We start from the raw sequence: 17,152 nt of genomic DNA on the forward strand, positions 1-17,152 counted from the left end.
ACTCTAATGTCTGACTTTCTTAAAATGACAAAATATCAATTTACAGAATGATAACTAAATTGTTAATTCTACCTTTCCTGTAAATAAATTCATCAGGCGTGCCCTTCCTTCTCTTTTGCACTTCATTGAAGGAACATTCATTGTATACAGCTTGCAGGAAAGTAGGATCAGATGGCAGACCAAGAAAACTAGAGATGCGAGTCAACGTTTCCAGCCCATTCTTAAGTAAACGTTTATATATATATATATATATATATATATATATATATATATATATATATATATATATATATATATATATATATATATATATATATATATATATATATATATATATATATATATATATCACATCTAAAAATATCTGCAAAGTTTGCTCTAATTTATGGAATTACTAGTTATGCAAACATATCTTTATCAGATCTTCATAGTAAAGAACCAAAATAATCCCTGGTTGTTGCAGTGCTGCATCTTCCCACTCTTTTTCTCTTTTGAACCAGCTTCCATAAATATATTCTTTACACATTTAAAAGAAAAATCAATAACAGAAGAATAAACACAGGTAATAAAAGATTACTCAGCTCATCTCAACGAATGTTATCTCTAAGTACGGCAAAGTCCCACACTGGTCCAGATAAGGCTTGGAGTTACTCGGGAATGGACTTATCCCAAAAACTTAAAAACTTAAACTGGTCACTCATCCAGAAAATACTAGTCGGATCTGGCATACAAAGCAAGTCTGTTAGAGTACTTCACTAGAAGCAAAATCCAAGCTAGTTTGGTCTTGGGAGGGCTTGAATTTACACTGCATTGATCCTGCTGCATAAACTTAAACCTAATCATCCAGAAAATGTAGGTCAAATCCAGCATCCGAAGCAAGTCTAATTTTGTATATCCATATATGTATCACCTGTGTAAGTTTGGTCAATATGGGGCTTATAGTACCTGGTCATTCTTTGGCTGAAAATGCAGCAATTGAAGCCTGGACTGGTAAAATGAAACACAATGAAAACATTATCCATGCAACTCTGATCAATGAAGTATGTGGAGATAACGAACAGTATTCGAGCTCAAAAGTCCATTAAACATAACAAACTAGGAGCAGAGGAAATATGGACCTATAAGACATCAGAGGTGGGTTAGGTGCCATGGAGGAGTGAGCGTCCCCTGCCGACCGGTCATGGATGTACTTGTCAGAAAAGAATTCTGCTTCAAAAACTTTAACCTGAGACGCTGAGGGTATTACATTAGCTCCCCTAGCTTCGTTGAGGTAAGCTAAAAATAGTGAAATCTTATTCTAAAAGAATCCTTAATTTACGTGGCTACAGCTGTACAAAATCATTGAGGAACTTAAGATTACTGAAGTATTGAAACAATTTATATGTAAATTACGATGAAATAAGACTCAAATTAGATGGAGATATATCGATGACTCAATGTTGTCATCAATAAAACATTACATTACGGAACCCATTTTGTTGTGATGCACAGTGATACTTCAAAAACGTCACTTAATGATTTTTTATGTCGCTGACGAATGCCGCTGAAATCGTAATAGTCCCTTTGATTTAGATGCCCGATTTCAACTTTAAACCTAAGCATACATAAGTGGTTATGTATATTTAACAAAACTGTAGTTAGAATTTTGACATGAGCATAATGTAGGGTTTAAAAAAAACCTATTCCACTGCAAATCTCGATACCACTTCACTCTTTTACAAATTTCAAGAGGAAGGTTTTACTTGCATAAGCATTCCGAGTTCATTGTATGGAATATAGAATTTTTTTCCTATATTAAAAGAAAACAAACCTTCTCGCAATGAAATGCGTGAATCTTGTATCATACCATATATATTATGTCGCAGAAAAATAGATTAATTTCCGTAACTTTTTGTTTTAAATTGCACAAGCTATGCACCGGAATTTACCTAAAAGTGACTACAGAACCTAATTTGCGAATCAAATACTTTTTCGGCATAATAAAATAAATAAGATAAAAATTGTGGTCTCTTTTAAGAATTTTACTTCTAACTTCGAAATATATAATATTTTTGATATTTTAAAACAAAATGTTGATTATACATATATTTATTGCCAAGAATTATAACTTTAATTGCTGAAAATTAACTTCCATACCGACTTTTTCCTCGAGATTTTAACTTGATGCCAGATTCGTGCGATGTTTTAAAAATCATGTTTTACCGTTCTATATACATGTAGGAACGTAGCATCGTTTTTTCGAAAGTTTTTCAAAGGGGGGGGGGGGGGGCAGATAAACAAAATTATCAACTTATGTTTAAAAAAATTTGACAAGCAAATAAAAAAAGGGAACTTGGTACAAACTCGAGAATCCTTTTTCGTGTGGTTTGGTGGTGGGGTGGGGATGGAGGGGTACGAAGGTTCCAACTTTTTTATGTTCCAAATTTTATTCATACACTACTACGTTATTCTTAATTGACAACAAGTCGGCGGGGGGGGGGGGGGGGAGGCAACCGGTCTTTCAATGAACATTTTCAATAGTAAAAAGTTATGTTTGGAAAAAAAGAGGACAGCCCCCCCACCCCCCTGATGCTTCGTGTCTGCTATACTCAAATAATAGGTCCTTTTCAGGTTTATTTAAAAAAAGATTACTGTTTACGCATCGAATTCCGTACCATTTCTTTATGACCGCGAGTATATCGAAATTGTTGTAATATATTTACGATTAAGATTTATTTAAAAAAAATGAATACTGTTTAAGCATTTAATTTCGTAACATTGCCTGATGACCGCGGATATAGTGAAATTGTTGTGATATATTTACGATACCAGATTTTGGATAACAATTTCCAAGTCCACTGCTATGTCCTTTACATAATTATACTGTTCAATAGGCTATGTTTTCATGTTAGATATCCTGAAGCGGTCCTTTTATCGTAGAATGCTGTGCAGTACCTTCATGTCTCTAAAGGTCTCATATATTGATTATTTCTTACGAATTTCCCACACTCCTCTTGTATGCTTTCCCTAAGTTGTTCTTTTTTTTATGAGGGAAGGCTATATTTCAATAAAGTGTAATACTTATACCTCCACGAAAGAACTCATCCAAAAACACAGACCAGTCAGTGGATACAAAATCCTTAAGGTATGGACCTTTGATGTAATGATGAAAAGCGGATACGGCTACATCTTTGGGGTTTCGGATAATATGGATAATTTCCCCGTTGTTTTGTATGTGTTCTTTTGGCAGACATCGAAATGGAAGATGTGACGTCATGACTCTAGGAGAGGGCATCGATTCTAGAACCTGTAGATCGGTCACGTACTCCAAAAAAGTGTATATCAACCTGTGGGAAGACTCAACTGTTCCTTGCAAAAGACGAGGGACGATTTCATTCAGCCAATGGTTTCCTAGAAAATTAAAATATGTTAATACATGTTTTATAATTTCAAAACATTATTTATTAAAATTGCTGAGGCTGGCTACTGTTTACTGTAGGTCTGCATCAAAATTTTTGCCAAAATCAAAGCCAAATACTCTTTTGTGCTGTGATAATCGAATTTTGTTGTATATCAAGATGTAAGTAACACTAACAGAGTTCGTGCAATTTGTGTTTTATGATAATCATTTGTTTAATGATAATATAGACTAAGTGTTACCCAGGGACAGTCTCTATTTTTATCTAGTTAATTTTTTCTGGCAGATTTTTTTCCCGTCAGTGCTATCTCTACCTCCGTGATAATTATTCATGGAATTTTTGTTATTCAACTTGCTCGTTTAATTTATGATTTCTAGATGTACCAGTTGAAAATAATTTTTCTCCTGAAAAAATCATTTTTCAACGCGTCAACTATATCTTTACTTTTTAAAGGATGACTGCACTTATGCCTGTTTTTGGGTCTTTTTTTCGGTTGCTTCTGTTGCTTTTATATCTCAACCTTATTTCACTTTTGTATGTTTATGAAAGAATCCTGTCAATTTGGAACCAAATTTAAATCTTAAAATGATTTTAGACTGTGATTCAATGTTTTTTGTTCTTACTGCTTTCCAAATATAGTGAATTTAAACTTACCTGCCCTTGATTGAACATTGCATATGCATGAGAGGTGGAGCTTACATTGTAAGAATGGGTCTAAAATTAGACTTGATAAATAACAGTGACATGTTCATGATGTTTGAAAAAAAGAATGTGATCACTCTTTCCAATCTCCCTCTCTATTCTGTATGGCACAAATACAATTCTGACAAAGGTTTCAAAACGAAATTAACAATATGAGCACGTCAATTTAATTAAAGCAGATTTTATATCAATGCCAGATGACTTAACATGTTCGAACATGTTCTAGTCAGCACAAAACATGCTACCTTACAAGTCACGTGACGGAATTTAGTATTCACAAAGTTACCTGAGGTAAGAAATCACGTGGTGAATTATAATATTCAACATGTCACAATGATTAATTACAACACAGAGAGCGAATGTAAGAAGAAGCAGTTTTTTTCTCTTTTTAACCATGAGTCCATGTTTGTCTATTAATCTCCTTTTGACACATTATTATTTATGCAAATATACAACTACTCTTAAACGTAGAGCAATAGACAAACATGCGCTGAGTATGTATAAAGTCAGTAAAAGTGGGACGTCCTCATTATCGAACGCAGTTTCAAGAAATTGTGATGACACCTGCCTTTGAAAACAGATTCGAACTTCGTAAATACACACTTTTATTAAACGTAATTACATAAAGTTGTAGATTGGATGTTGACCATTCTTGCTATGAAAAGAAAAATGGTTGTTTTGAAAGTTTATTTTGTCGCAAATTTCGCATGTCCTTAAGTGCAGTCATCCTTTGGGTATATTCCTTTTACTTTTGCTACTAGTAGGAAAATAACAAATAGAAAAGAAAATAACAAAAAAAAGAACCATATCAGTTCTGTTATCATTTTTTTAATAACATTGTATGGGTTATATCATGCCCAAGACTTTTACAGTAATATTATTTAATTTTGAGTCTTTTCGTCAAATTTTAATTCATCTCTCTGTGTTCTTTTATTGTATTTCTTCAATAGTGACCTTATAACCATTGAATCTTTTCAACTAGATAAGGGAGAGTATAATTTTCGACAATACCCCGTCAGTCATGCCGGGTGATCTGAAATTAATGCCAGGTCATGAACAAATACTTATCACATGTGTGTTTGAATTCTAAATGTATCTTTTCAACATCACGTGCATTGTGGCTTCCCTAAACTTCACACCGTAACCCATATGTTTCTGACGTATGTGTCAAATAGTGAAACCATAGTTTTAATAATTAAACTCAAAAGACTAACCTCAGATCTGAGATAAAACATTACTTTTCTTCCTTGACTGATTATTTTTGTGTAACATTAAAATTTCCGTTGTAATTGAATAAAAGACCGAGGTACATAAACTTATATCTTCAGCTTTTATTTGCGTATTATGTACACTAAATCACCTTTATTCGCGAGAACTTTATTTTCGCGTAATTACCAGAGAAAATGCGCTCTGGAAAATTTAATGATCGCGTATATTAGTATTCCACATAGTTTTCTTCTGTTTCTAAAAATAACATTTTATCTCTCTCAACATTAAGCTGTTAAATTAAGCTGTTAAATATTACATGAATATCCTAACTGTATCCGTATAATCATTGAATCCTTTCAGGGAAATAAAGGACCATGTATATTCTACAATACCCTGCCAGTCGTGCCGGATGAATTCTGGGATTAATATCAGGTCATGAACAAATACTATATCACATGTAATTTGGAAAGGTTCATAATTTGGACTCTGGGTCGAATAGTTTTGGAACAAGGCTTACCTGACTTGGGATAGGAACTGATCAGAACATCATCTTTCCTCATAGTTAAGTTTTCAATGTCTCTGAGGCGTTGATTGGCATCTTGTTGAAGTGGTTCCGGCAGAATTATTCCGTCAACTCTGATCTTCTCTTTACTCGCCATCATACTATGGCCACCAAGACGTGAAATCAATACTGCTGCTTGATCGTTGTCGTTGTATATACTTACTATTTTCAGACAAAGATCGTTCTAAAGACAAAGATTCGTATTAGTTTTAGTGTGTAAATGGCAGAGGAAGGAGATGCCCTCTGGATTTATAACATTGAACTTTGAGGATTATGAAATATTATATTTTTGAACTTCTAAACATATCGAAAGAGGTCAACCTATTCACCAATCCATTAGTGATCGTTGACTGTGCTCTGCATTCTTTCAAAGATTCAAGTATTTTTGTACTAGGTCATTTTTTATACCTTGTCGTGGGAGTAACGTGTTTGTCTGTATCAAATTGTATTTCGCAATCATTATCATTACAATATATAACAGAAAATTCTTCCAATCAGTATACCCAACAAGCATTATACATGTATGTGCAGAGAACTAAATAAATTTAATTAACAGCCCCGTCATTGGTCAGCAATCATATGGATATATCGAAAGAATCTTCTGCTTAATCTAGTACATTGCTAATGGTATATATGTATTTGTATATATATTTATATCCAGCACCTTCAGAAAGTGCTAAATCACATCTATGCTAATTTGTTGTAAAATTAATATCTGCTAAATATCGTACATGCTAAATATTGTAAGACCTATATAATGTACACGTAATATAAAATTTTAACATCATTTAACTCTGTCATACTGTATTTTATTATGTAATTTATTACTGCATCTTTGTAAATCAATTATTTCAATTGCTTTGAGACGGTTTCTGTTTTTTAGAACATGTTCATGTATTTATTCTATTTATAGCACATGCCGATATATAAATAATCTATTTTCTAATTTAATTCAGTATTTAATGAATTGGGTCACTTACCTTTTAAAACTACATGTTTTCTTGTGATTATTCATGAACTGGGGTGAGATATTATAATCTTAAAGAACTGTAATAGCGCTATTTTTTGTTCTGGATACTCTTGTTTACAACCCGCTGCCATCTTTGTTGATGTGTCGTACATACTAGCCAGAATTTTGCATTTTATATTCCTATGATTTTCTAATCGTCCATTTATTAGAAATAATTAGAAGATTAGTGCTCAAACGATTGTTACGAGTTATTTATTATTGTTAGACAGTCACTTGTACCTTCAATAGCTTATCATTGTGCTCTTATTTGACAGTACTTTATTGACATCGTTTGCAATAAGATCAGATGATTTTATGACAATTATACATATTTCTAGGAACGAAGTATTTACTTACAAAATAGGATAATATAAAGCACAATCATATTAATTTGTGCACATATTTGTAAATAAATAATTATAATGATAAAAAGGCTAGATTTGGGGGGGGGGGGCTATTGCTATGACATGTACATTTTAATTTGTTAATCTGTACATTGAATATCCTTTATCTGGAAAACTGTTAAATCAAACATTTTTCGCCAACTTCATAGCTATGGTTTAAGGTATGCAACTCTCATGTTAATTAGGAACATTATATATAATAAACAAGATTTGGCCACTGTTAAAACTGTTTTTAAAGACAAAAAATGTCATTAGCGGACCTTAATGAAATACGTACATGTGTGTACTGTATTGTGTTCTCAGAATTTATCTGAAGTTTTTTTTAACAGTTATAAATGAATAGATTTGCTCAAATCTCTATTTATTTTAATTAGTGTATCTTTTTTTGCATTCTTTGTTCAATTTTGTATTGTGTTTCCTCTGCTATATCTAGATGTTTGACATTATGAAAAGTATTAAAAAGAGCACTAAAATATAAAAACTTGAGCAAGTCCATTATAAGTATTTTATTTTTAAAATTAAAAAAAAAAAAAAAAACAATGCTTGAAAATATTTTAAAATAAAATATTGGTACTTTTAAATCAATTTTTTTTTCAACGGAAAATAGTTTCTACTTTTATTTTATGTTCCGTTTTCATGAAAATTTACCGTTTACTTTGTACATGTATATTTCCTGTCGATTGCTAGTCTTGATAATGAGCAATTTTGAAAACAGGAAGCCTAGATCTATTGTGGATCTGTATTATCCAAGAACTGCATTGGTGATGATTCTTCTGTAACACTGGGTTTTCCACTGTCTGCTTTTGTTTCAAATGTGACAAATAATAAAGTCCCTTAGGTAGCACACCTAAAGCGTGCTACCCCTCCAACGCCGGCGGACCGACGATGGAGGGCGAGTACCCCGTTTGTCTACACCTAGTTCTTACTGAGCAATTATTCAAGCCTTCTTTGATCTGTAAATGTTAGTTTATTTGGCTATCATCTCTTTTCCTTAACTGAATTCTTCCATTTTTCAGTATTTTGTACCATAGCGAAATACTCAGTTTCAGAAATATTTATGCCTTAGCTATGCCTTACTAATACATATCTTATATAGGTTTTCTGTTTTCAAAAGCAGTAATTTTAAACAATAGCAAACGACAGGAGATATATAAAATAAACAGGAGGATATCCCTGAAAATTGTATGGATCATTAAAAAGTAGAGGTTATTGTCATTTAATAAAAATATTAACATAAACATATGAAATGTTAATAATCCGATATATTGGATCAAAGTTAAACAAAAATTTTCTGGGACCACTATAGAAGTCTTTGATGAATGCTGAACCAGGGTCAAAGACAAAAACATGTTGTTGAATCATAATTCTTACAAATCTGGATCTTGAAGCGACTTCATTACTTCATTACAAAGTTTCCACTGTGTTTGTTTTCACAGTACATGTATATTTGCGATAAATTTTATTGATTTTTTTTAATAACCGGAAAAGTAAAGGTCGATACATACGCTGCTATTAATCCCATGCAACTAACCTCATGGAATAAATTGCAGCATGTGTACCGGCTAAATATCATTTGCAATATATTTTTCTCGATGACATAATTCTTTTTTCCTGGAATAAAACACTGCTGTTTCATACAATTGTTATCAGCAGCAACCATTCAGAATTTAGAAAATCTAATCTAGAGCTGCAATATGTGCTGCATTTTTGAGAATTTAATTTTGTTGTTAAAATGTGCTATTTTGATAAATGTTAAGTACATATGTAATTTAAACCTTTTTGATCAATTTCATTTAAATAAAGAATTTTTTTTCCTGAAGAAAGACTTCTGTACAATCGAATATATAGTATTACATAATTAAGAAATCAATATCAAGCAGGACAGCAATGATGTAATTCTGCTTCAAACAAAGCATAAAAATAATTCTTCCATCGCAAATATGAACAACAGAAATTTATAAACGTTCTTATTTCCTGTCAATGAAATTAAAGTTAAATACAATTTTGCAAAAAAAATTCCCAACATCGAAGTTGCAGCTCATATTGCTTTAAAAACAAAGGCTAAAATACATAATGATGAAAGTGATATGTTCTGGACTAAGAATTTAATATATTTTTCCACCATTTTTTCTTCCAAAAAACTTTTAAAGACTATATATATATATATATATATATATATATATATATATATATATATATATATATATATATATATATATACATATATATATATGTGTGTGTGTGTGTGTGTGTGTGTGTGTGTGTGTGTGAGGGTGTGTGTGTGTGTGTGTGTGTGAGGGTGAGGGTAGGTGTGTGTGTGTGTGTAAGGGTGTGTGTGAGGGTGTGTGTGTGTGTGTAAATTAGGAGGAAAAATGAAATAAAAAGATGTGTTTGTGTTACACTGATACCCCCGTTTGGCCGCTGATTACAAAGTTTAAAGTTTATCAAATGCAATGCAATTAAAAGTCCAAGGTCAATAGATCAAAAATGTTGTTACTCAAAGATAGGACCTGTGTCACTGGATATACCTGGTAAATATGAAAGTCCAAGCATCAACCATTTAAAAGTAATGGTCAAGGTTAATATTTTCTATCAGTGGGTTAAATTCCAAGGTCAAGGTCAAGGGGTCAAATTAATGGTATGGAGGTGAAGACCTTGACATAAGAAATACACATGCAAAGTATACTAGTAAATGTCCTTGCACCAACTGTCAAAAGTTATGGCGAAGGTTAAAGTTTTTAAAAGTTGGTCAAACTCCAAGGTCAAAAGGTCAAAATTGTTGATATCCAAAGGAAGGTCTTATCACAAGGAAAATACCTGTGATATTTGAATGTCTTAGTACCAACTGTTCAAAAGTTATGGCCAAGGTTAAAGTTTTATTTTAAAGTGGGTCAAACTCTAAGGTCAAGGTCAAAAGGTCAAAATATTTACACCTATGGAAAGGTCTGAATACACATGTGAAGTATGAGAGCCCTAGTACCAACTGTTCAAAAGTTATGGCCAAGGTTGGGTAATTTTTTGCAAAAGTGGGCCAAACTCCAAGGCCAAGAGGTCCAATATGTTGGTACCGAAAGGAAGGTCAGAGCATTTTCACATTATCTGATATACATGAATAACTCTGTTCCAAAATAGTTTCATGTAACATTTAGTAACAGTGACTATTAGCTAAAAAAGAACTAAACCAAAACATATCTCATGATACATCGTTCAATAATCTGGAAATTGCTTATAAGCATTTAACTCCATTGAATCTTCAAGGTGGAATCCTTCATTTTCTCGTTAAAGACACGCTCAAGCTTCTCACTTTGTTCGACAGTAAAGAAAGACTTCCAATCACCCACTTCACCTGTAGGAAATACATTCAGAACACATTTCAACATAAGATTCTGAGGAATCTCATTCTGTTCTCTTATAAGCATATATTTAATGCATAAACATTATAATAAAAGAAATGGCTGTAAATGGATATGTTATTTCAGTTTATTGATCTGTGAGTTGCGTGAACTTAAGGAATTTTCTAATAAACACCTGCATTTCACACTAATATTAAAAATCTTATATTTACTTGCTATTTAGTTTCTCATTCATGAAAACAAATATAAAACATTTTCAAATGATTCGAAAAAGATGAATAATCGAATAAAGTATATTGATTCCTCTTCGTTTTTTAAATATTAATTGAAAATAGCTTTCTTGAAAAGAATAGATTTCCCCTCGCATGGAACAAAGCTGAAAAATAGACCTAATACATTAACAATGTATATTCATTTTCTAATATGACATTTAGTCATAAACATGTAAGAATGAAAAAGGATCTTGACTTCTGCTAGTAAAGTCAGAGAATTTTTTAATCAAAGTGGATATTGATCTCTAGACTTCTTATCGCCGATATCTTGTCAATAACTACTTTATTCTTATCACTGTTGTAACTTGACCTACTTCAATTGCAATATCAAAAAATCTTGGATATGCAACTTTTGAAAAATCTATCTATATATAATATTTTGCTTGCCCTATTTCGTAAACAAGAAAAGAAAAATAATAAACATTTTCCCCTTCAAACTTTACAAAAAGAAATATAATGGACATTATTTTCAGAATTTCTTTTTCATTTTTTTTTCAATTTGCTTGGATGAATTTAAAGACAGGGATTTAAAAAAATGTTAGAAAATATATTTGCTTGCAAAAACCTGTAATAAACAGTCATTAAAATCTGATCAGATATCATGCTACTGCATTTACATCCTGAAGTAAGAAAAACAAATACAATCGATATTATATAACCTCCTTCCGATTTCACTGAAGGAGGTGACTATTAAACCTCTCTTCAAAGGTATATAAGTTTATTCTACCTTTTCTGTAGATAAACTCCCATGGTTTCCCCTTTTCTCTTTCCTTTACTTTTTCAAAGGAACAATCATCATAAACAGCTTGAAGAAATGTAGGATCGGACGAGGTTCCTAGAAAATTCGATATCTGTTGCATCGTCTCCATACCATTCTTAAATATACAATAAAACAATTTAGTTTCAGTATCTTTTAAAGAAAATACATGTAGAGTATTGAGTACATTTTGGTTCACCTTAGTATGTTTATACCGATAGTTACTTATTGAACATACTTTCTTAAGATCTTCATAATAAACAATCAATATCTTTCCGGGATTTTCTCGTGCTGCCTCTTTCCATTCTTTCTCTCGTTCAAACCAACTTCCATAGTAACACTCTGTGTTGAATATAATGAAGTGAATTTAAATGTGATGCTTCATTTTTGAATGGAAAAAATCAAGTACCTAGAATCGAAAGAGAAGAAATGGACTCACCACCACGTAAGAAATCATCCAAAAAATGGGCCCAGTCAGGATGTACGTAGTCTTTGACCATTGGGTCTGTTGTGTAATGGTGAAAAGCGGACACTGCAACATCTTTGGGGTTTCGAATGGAGTGGAAAATTTTACCATTATTTTCTTTTGGAAGGTATCGATATGGAAGGTGGGAGGTCATTATTCGAGGAGAAGGTGCATTTTGAAGCTCATGTAGATCTGATATTAATTCGAGGAATTGATTTGACATCCTGTGGCTGGTGTCCAAAGAGGAATTCAGTAAACGAGGCACAATTGCATTGAGCCAATGGTTTCCTTTCATAAAATGTAATAAATTGATCATATATATATATATATATATATATATATATATATATATATATATATATATATATATATATATATATATATATATATATATATATATATATATATATATATATATATATATATATATATATATATATATTATAATTTAATCATATGGATTATATATTGTCAACACATTTTGAGTGTCTTATCTCAGAATGCAATTTGATTTGATTTTCCCCCTTACTTTTCATTGTAAATATTACTAAATAATGATAATGTCTATATTTTTATCTTATCTTGATGTGTGTTTATTTTACAATACATCTCCGTGATATAATAAAACATGCCCTTAATGTATACAAATTATTAAAAATCAAATCCAAGGGAGTGTAGATACTTATATGTTATCCTACTCTTGAAGACCGTAGATCTGAAATTTATTGACTCGGTACATGTATTTACATGTATTTCTAAATATAATAAGCTCAGATAATACAAGCAGCACGTATACTTTCCAGCGCAATAACGCAGACAAGAACATGTAGTACAGAATAAAAGCAATGTTATAAACTTCACTGATTAAATTCTAAGGGATATATATAGTTCAGAGTTATGGGGTTTTATTGATCCATCAACTTCCAAATTTAATAGAAATTCAAATATAACATTAAATAAAATATATATATATAATTTTAGAAGGCGAAACTTTGCATCTTAAATTTTACAAACATTTACTTATGGTTCATGGTAAAAGCAGCCACTTTGCTGTAAGATCTGAGCTAGGACGATTGAATGTACACTTTGATGTCATTAAAAATATGTTGTTATATTGGGATAGACTAGAGAATCTAGATGGTGAATTTCCCTTACTTAGTGAGGCTTTTAAATGTTCCAAAACACTACACCAAAATGGAGTTACTTCATGGTATTCTTGTATTAACTTCTTACTTAACCATATTGATATTAAACTTAGTGATGTTTTAATATTTAGTAATTTTTTTTTTATAAAATAAAAAAGTTATATTTAGAAAGTGATACAAAGTATATTAAGGAGTTGATGGGGGTAACATTCAAGGCTAACAACAGATGAAAGACTTGTATAATTATTAGTTTTAATGATATGATCCCCCAATACACTCCTGTTCTTTCTGAGTTGATATCAATTTATATATTGTTGGTGATGAAAAACGATTTATGAGATGCTGTCGACAATACATACATGTAGTTATTATTTCATTTTTTTTTTATCTTAGAAGTATTGAGTGGGTACAATATTTGAATATCTATTAATTTTCTAAGACACTACCCAGCTCTAAAATAAGTCTAAATGAATTAATCCAGTTCATCTCTTTTCCAACCTGTAATAGTCATCAATTTATGTATTGATTTTAATTAACAGTATTTTTCTTTCAGATGCTTTTGAAAGTCATAAAATAACTTTCAATAATAAACTTGATTTAAAATGAAAACGTGTTTTTTTTTAAATATTAAGTAGTTAAGTAAATTATAAACAACTCTCTGTTTTTAAAGTCTAGGAATTTCTTAAGTTCTAAAATTACAGCTTTACTTTTAACATTAAATAATTAAATAAGGAAAAAATACATTGGTAATTATTTCCCACCAAGACCTTTCACCCACCTTTTTCAGCGTGTTCAGCTAATTAGTAACCTAGGAGCAGCTAGTGTGTAAATTTGTATTTTTCCGATTTGGAAAAGTTTACTAGAACATTGACAGTAAGTTGACTTTTTGGCACTCTTAGTTCATATTGATACATTCTTATTCTCATGCTAATAACTGTTTAAATAAAAGGAGGCATATAAGAGAATTTATTAAATTATTTAAATTTGTCAAATTTGATGAACTAGTTGAACATTAAATTTACATTAAACTTTGATTATTTTATCCTATTTTATGACACAAAGTATATATATATATATATATATATATATATATATATATATATATATATATATATATATATATATATATATATATATATATATATATATGCTGATGCTTCAAAATTACAGTAATTGTAATCAAACTTCCAGTTGACTGAAGTATGAGAGATCTGCCAAATAATACGAATCTATCTTAAAGTTTAGCAAACGGTTGAATGCAAGTAAGACGTACCTGACTTTGGATACGAGCTTATGAAAACGTCATCTTTCCTGGTAGGAATATTTACAATATCTGCTAGACGTTTTCGGGCATCTTCTAAGGTTAAAAGTGGTTTAAAAGCAGGGACTATCAGTCCATCTACGCTTAATTTTTCCTTAGTTGTCATAGTAGGACCATGTAGGATTGTATTATTTTATCAAAATTTAACATGCTAAACTGAAAGTTAAATTGACCCTGACCCACATTTCTCTCACATCTCATTGCGATTTAGGTCACTGATAGTTTTTAAAGCGCCCGTCTTTGTATTGCGTAATCTTATGCATAATGCACCCAGTTGTCACGGTCTATAAATGATAATTGAGTTCAATAAAAATTGCTCGCCCAAGCAAATACTTGTGATATAATAATGCACGTACAATTAAACAAAAACAGCATGTTCCCCCTCTAAAATGTGCATTCTAATTTAATAATTAACGTATGTTTATAATGTTTATAAGTTGAACTTAAAGTGCTATTATTCTTTACGGCAATCTGAGCTACAACTTTGGTGTCGGAAATTTTTCTTGCAATTTTGTAATTAACAATGGCAGAAAAAAAAAAAAACGTTTATAAACTTCTGTTGTTCATATTTGCGATGGAAGAACTACTAGTACATATAAGTTTTAATTGAAGCAAAATTACATTATTGTCGTCCTGTACAATATTGGTTTCTTATCTAATACTTTACATTCCATGATACAGAAATCGAGAAATCCAGAACTTTTCCTTGGAAAGTTCTGGATGCACAGACTGAAGTCATTCCGCCCTAATGGTATCAACAAACCAAATGACTTCACCAGGATGAACGTGAAGTAGACCCATTTCCTGATTGTAACAAACAAGTTTATTCTCTCTATATAGTGTTAACTTTACCGTTAATTTGCACTATCAATTCTGGAACAACCCACGCATAGATTTTTTGCTTACATTTTTGTTTATTATTTCTTCCAATTTCCTAATGACATTTATAATACATCTAAATTATCTTTCTTTGGTTTCTTTTTATCATATAAGGTTAAGCTATTTTGAGAGAATAAGACAGTGTATGATTTACTGCTTGGCCGTAATTATACTAAGAGAGATAACTCTGATTGGGATAAATTACATCTATTCGTCTTTACTGATCTGGTAGACGGAACATTCATAGTCAAATTTAGTTTAAAAACAAATGCCTAGGAATTGGTTTGAAATGTCATGTCAAATATGACCCAATGGTAGGTTATCAGTGCTAGCGAAGTCAATATAACGAACATAGAATTTACGAGTTGTCGATTTCAACTTATCTGTCAGTAGCATGCATCGTATAAAACAGTGCATGCTATTTAGCATCTAACATTGGGAGATATTAACGCCATATGCAGGTGATAGAGGAATATTACAACATAAATAAGGAAAATTGGCGATAGAAAAGCTGAAGTCAGTTCAGTTGTTAGTTGGCCCTTATCGTCTATAGTCAGTTAGCCCTTATCGTTTATAGTCAGTAGAAAATCCAAGTATGAAACAGATGTGGCAGACTTTGTGGTGCTTTCTATTTCAAGTTCACTGGGATACAGTTGTTAATTGATAAACTTAAATATAAATCGATATGTGTGAATGTGGAATTGAAGGCCAGAGCAAGTGTTTTCTTCTCCTCACGTTGAAAAGTTGAATAATTCTGTGTCAAAGGAATATAAAACAGGTTACCTAATGTAAGAGCATAATTTGTGCCCGGTGGAATTCCAAGTTTTTGTTGAAATACCCCGTCTCCAAAGACTACTATGCTAGAGGAACTCCAGCATCCATCTAATATAAACTTCAGAACACTTGTGCGTAGAATCAGAGTAATTTTTAACAAAGTAATGTCATTAATGACCAATCACAAGATATGAAATTTCTGAGTTCAATTTTTTATTGAAGAGACAATTGTCTATAACATCAAAAATCCTATTTTAATTTGTCGTGAGAAATGGTTATGTAATGTTAACAAAATCCATACATTTTGATATTACTTTTGAAAAAAAAATGTGATTTTAACTTTGGAGTTTTTGAGAATCCCCATCCGATTTACACCAATTCTAGAATATGCTGTAGCACAATACGTCTGAAGTTTCTCCTTCACAGTAGTTTTATTTTGTGAGGAGTAAAGGGGCTTGGTAGCGAACTATTAGCAATATATCTTTGTTTGTAAGGATTTTTATGAAGTTTGGGAATCAAGTATAGGAAGGGTTTATCACCTTCGTTGACTGGAATATATTTAAAGTATTCAGATTGAATTGTCACTTTGAAGTATTTCATTCTCAAAAGAAAACTGAGAGAATGAGCAGGATTTCCAGATTTTAAACCAAGTTCTTCTAAAATACAGTTATGATGATCATCCTTACAAACAAAACTTGTGGGAAATGCACAAGTTTGAAATAAACATATTGTTATTAAACAAAGGCACAAACAACAAATATGAAGAAGTTTGCAATTTTGAAGTTTCTATCTTCATAGTTGATAACTTACTCTGTAGAATTTGCATGCTCCCTATTGTGCTCGAATATCATATATTATGAATTAAGTTTTCACAGAACCTTTTCTTGAATTTGAGAACCAA

The 17,152-nt window shown here is 31.3% G+C and overlaps 2 protein-coding genes across 2 annotated transcripts; both read right to left on the reverse strand.

Moving 5' to 3' along the window:
- Window positions 1-394: 394 nt before the first annotated feature.
- Window positions 395-5,968, reverse strand: LOC133175679 (sulfotransferase 1A1-like). The gene is made up of 3 exons (XM_061310787.1): window positions 5,827-5,968; window positions 3,067-3,390; window positions 395-516 (listed from the first exon to the last, which is right to left on the reverse strand). Exons 1-3 carry the CDS (start codon window positions 5,966-5,968, stop codon window positions 395-397), a joined length of 588 nt encoding a protein of 195 aa, XP_061166771.1.
- Window positions 5,969-9,538: 3,570 nt separating this feature from the next.
- LOC133175976 (sulfotransferase 2A8-like) lies at window positions 9,539-14,720 on the reverse strand. The gene is made up of 5 exons (XM_061311137.1): window positions 14,551-14,720; window positions 12,106-12,420; window positions 11,905-12,008; window positions 11,637-11,784; window positions 9,539-10,630 (listed from the first exon to the last, which is right to left on the reverse strand). Exons 1-5 carry the CDS (start codon window positions 14,702-14,704, stop codon window positions 10,521-10,523), a joined length of 831 nt encoding a protein of 276 aa, XP_061167121.1. The 5' UTR covers window positions 14,705-14,720; the 3' UTR covers window positions 9,539-10,520.
- Between the last annotated feature and the right edge of the window lie 2,432 nt (window positions 14,721-17,152).

Source organism: Saccostrea echinata, unplaced genomic scaffold (genome assembly GCF_033153115.1).
Source record: "Saccostrea echinata isolate AGI-Se365-2 ecotype Australia unplaced genomic scaffold, CSIRO_AGI_Sech_v1 ptg000064l, whole genome shotgun sequence".
Classification (NCBI taxonomy): domain Eukaryota; kingdom Metazoa; phylum Mollusca; class Bivalvia; order Ostreida; family Ostreidae; genus Saccostrea; species Saccostrea echinata.

Bases quoted from the DNA above. Each gene is read 5' to 3' on its own strand.
- LOC133175976 (XM_061311137.1), bottom strand. From the start codon at position 14,704: ATGACAACTAAGGAAAAATTAAGCGTAGATGGACTGATAGTCCCTGCT. The intron at 12,421-14,550 runs GTACGTCTTACT...ATTTTATGAAAG, and splicing joins AAGCTCGTATCCAAAGTCAG to GAAACCATTGGCTCAATGCA. The intron at 11,785-11,904 runs GTATGTTCAATA...TGTATATTTAAG, and splicing joins ATTATGAAGATCTTAAGAAA to AATGGTATGGAGACGATGCA.
- LOC133175679 (XM_061310787.1), bottom strand. From the start codon at position 5,968: ATGGCGAGTAAAGAGAAGATCAGAGTTGACGGAATAATTCTGCCGGAA. The intron at 3,391-5,826 runs GTAAGCCTTGTT...TTAATTTTCTAG, and splicing joins CAGTTCCTATCCCAAGTCAG to GAAACCATTGGCTGAATGAA. The intron at 517-3,066 runs GTATAAGTATTA...AAATGTGTAAAG, and splicing joins GGATGAGTTCTTTCGTGGAG to AATATATTTATGGAAGCTGG.